The sequence below is a fragment of the Condylura cristata genome, unplaced genomic scaffold, assembly GCF_000260355.1.
Source record: "Condylura cristata isolate star-nosed mole 26May11 unplaced genomic scaffold, ConCri1.0 scaffold00054, whole genome shotgun sequence".
Taxonomy (NCBI): domain Eukaryota; kingdom Metazoa; phylum Chordata; class Mammalia; order Eulipotyphla; family Talpidae; genus Condylura; species Condylura cristata.
The window spans coordinates 1,471,901-1,474,857 of NW_004567155.1; the positions used below are offsets into that span (position 1 = coordinate 1,471,901).

The window sequence follows — 2,957 nt, forward strand, 5'->3', positions numbered from 1 at the left end:
GGCGGCAGGGAACAAGTGCCGGGGAGCTGGGGGGCTCCCCGTACCCGGAGCAGGATTGCGCGTTGGTGAGGGCTAGAGGGCTGCGGTGACTAGGTAGCCCTGCCCCTCCCTCGGAGGCACCGGCCGACACCCACCCTGAACGCAGGGGACTCCCCTCCGGCAGGGACCCTCGCCGCGCCTCGACCTCACCCACAGCACGCTCCTGAGCATCCCCGCCGCCGGGGATCACACAACTCCCTGGCCAGCCCCGCAGTCCTGGGGACCCACATCTGCCTGCTGCCCACCCCCACCCCGCTACAAGCCTCCCCATACTGGACACTGACCCGCTGGGTGCACCGGGTGCCACCAGCCCAGGGCCCAGGCAGGTGGATGGTAACGTCACCCTCCAGCCTTTCTGTCCAGGGCTGTATGTGCACTAAGCAGCCTGACCCAGGGCCAGGCACCCCACCTCCCCACAGAGGGCTGGTCTGCTTCTGGCAGGGGGAAGTGGTGCACACCCGTCACCCTGGGCCCTGCTGGGGACTGGCCCCCGGAGCCGGAAGCCCAGAGCCCAAGCACCTGGGGTCGAGGCACAGCCCTCTGGCCCTGTGCGCCCAGCCCAGGCCTGGGGCAGTGGTCAGCTGGCTGCCCTGGGCCGGAGCCCTGCACCTGAGGCTGGCAGGGCTTAGTGTGAGGCAGTGATGGGGTAGCTGGTGGCATGCCAAATGCCCAGAGCGGGAACGGGGAGACCAAGTATGGGGCGGGGGGTCGGTAAATCTAGGATATAACCAAAATTGACCTGGACATCCTTTGGTTGCATGTGGGACCCCAGCCCTTGGGGACGCTGCTGGAGGGGTTAGTAGCGTGACCCCTCGAAGACCAGGCAGACCCCCAGGGGCTCACTGGGAGGCCCTGGGGGGAGGTGGACACCAGGGGCCCCAGGGACATGCTGCCCCAGTGCAGAGAGACCTCTGTCCTCATTTCCACACCCGGGCTGAAGTGTTGGACACAGCCCTCCCTCCTGGGCCCTGAGCCTTTCTGGGAAGCCTGGCTGGGGTGGGATGAGAAACTTGGCATTGGTGGCTGGGGCGGCTGCCAGACAAGGTCACACCCTAACCTGGACAAGGGCCGACAGCCTGCACACTGACCCTCGCCCAGGGCCACACACGCTCCCCCTCTGGGAGAGGAGCTGCAGCCCCGAGCATTGGACAGCCACCCACCCATCCGGATGGGGAGCAGTGTCCCCAGGCCACCCCTCGGGCAGGCAGACTGCCAGCGGCTAGGCCGGCACACTCGTGAGCCGATGCCTGGCCAGCAGTGGCCAGCTTGCACTTGGCCACCACCTCACTGCCCAGCAAAGCCCCGTGCCTACCCACACAGTCCAGGGGTGAGGTGGACCTGGGGTACTGGCCTCAAGGCCGGACCCAGGGCCCCCAGGGCAGCCCAGGCCTGCCCCGGGGTTGCCCTCACTTGTGAAGAAGCACCTCCAGGAGGCCGTCCGTCCTGGGGTCCCCCCAAGGCATGAGGATCCCCATCAACTGTTCCCCTCAAAGCTGACTTGTACCCGCTACAGGTTCAACCACACCAAACCGGCCCCGGCCATGAGCCCCTGCACTCATTCGGCACCCCAGGCTCGGGAAGGGCACCCCCCACTGAGGCCACAGGGACAAAATGCTCACGGCACACCTGAGACATGTGGAAAAGCACTTTTATGTAACAAAGATCCGCGCGGTCGCGGCCGGGCTGCACGCAGCTCCCCTCCTCCGAGGGCGCAGGGGCTGGTGGTGGGGGCCAGCTAATCAAACAAGCCGAAGCCCATGTCGTCGTCCGACTCCTCAGACTCCTCCTTCTTCTCGTCCTTCTTCTCCTCTGCTGGGGGTGGGGGTGTGTGAGGGGTGCAGGCTCCAGGCAGCCGGCCGCGGCCCCGCCCCCGCCCGCGCCCCACTTACCGGCAGCGGGGGCAGCACCGGCTGCAGGTGCCGCAGAGCCGGCAGCGGCAGAGACGGCTACAGCCCCTCCGGCGGGCACGCTGGCCAGCTTGCCAATCCCTAGAGGGCAGTGCCGTGAGCCTCGGCCCAGCGTCCTCCGGCACCTCCGAGCACCCGGTGGGGCAGGTGACCCCCCGAGTACCCCCAGACGTGCTGAGCCCCCCACCCAGGAGCAGTCTCCGCAAATGTGTTTACGCGTGGGCTGCCCGGCCCAGGGGACCTGGGCTAGCTGCCCCCCACGCTCTGGGAGTAAGGATGTCCTGTACCAGCTGCCTGGACACAAGGTCTACAGGACCCACCCGACTCCGAGGGGTTCAAGACACCAAGGACTCTAGGTGCCGAGTCATCACCCCGGGGAGAGGACGCTGGGAACTGAAGACGCACTCAAGCGGCCATGCAGCTGGGGGCGCTCAGCGTGCCCCTCTCCGCGGACCTGGCAGGACACATGTCCAGCTACCTCCCCCTTTCTCCCGCAATTACAGCTTCTTTCATTTCCTCTCCTTTTGCGACAAAGCCCGGTGTTAGCCTTTCTGTGCCTGAGTCTGTGTAAGCTCCTTTTAAGAACAAGGGTGTGGACCCCCAGTCAGGTCACTGTAACACGCTGACCGGCTCCACTTTCCACAGGTGCCTGCGGGGTCATCTCCTGAGGGCCACCAGCCCAGCAGAAGGAGCGGGGCCCGGGAATTCCCGCCCTCAGTCAGCTGCTGGCTCACGAGCTGCAGGCGGCCAGGGCGCCCCTGCCCACCAGTGTCTGGAGGCGCCCCTGGAACGGGCCAGCCGGGCCCTGCCTGCTCCGGAGGGCGGCTCCCGGGTGCTCTGGTCCACAAGCGAAGCCTGGCAGGCCACGGGCGGGCCAGCAGGGATTAGGATGGACCGCGGGACCCGCACCCCCCAGCAGACCTCACCCTGGGCGATGACGTCCTCGATATTTTTTCCGTTCAGCTCGCTGATGACCTGCAGGGGCAACACCTACAGTCAGAGCCCCGACGG

At 66.9% G+C, this 2,957-nt stretch overlaps 2 protein-coding genes across 2 annotated transcripts in view; both read right to left on the minus strand.

The window, feature by feature from the left end:
- PNPLA2 (patatin-like phospholipase domain containing 2) overlaps nt 1–1,598 on the minus strand; it is a 6,026-nt gene extending 4,428 nt beyond the window's left edge. Inside the window, exon 1 of the mRNA XM_012734341.1 lies at nt 1,544–1,598. Coding sequence (XP_012589795.1) covers nt 1,544–1,598 — 55 coding nt within the window. The remainder of the gene's footprint in view (nt 1–1,543) is intronic.
- A 72-nt stretch (nt 1,599–1,670) lies between these two features.
- The window catches only part of RPLP2 (ribosomal protein, large, P2), a 2,857-nt gene continuing 1,570 nt past the window's right edge, over nt 1,671–2,957 (minus strand). Inside the window, exons 2-4 of the mRNA XM_012734342.1 lie at nt 2,873–2,936; nt 1,929–2,027; nt 1,671–1,851 (exon numbers count right to left, since the gene is read on the minus strand). Of these exons, the coding sequence (XP_012589796.1) occupies nt 1,775–1,851; nt 1,929–2,027; nt 2,873–2,936 (240 nt within the window). The 3' untranslated portion in view covers nt 1,671–1,774. The remainder of the gene's footprint in view (nt 1,852–1,928; nt 2,028–2,872; nt 2,937–2,957) is intronic.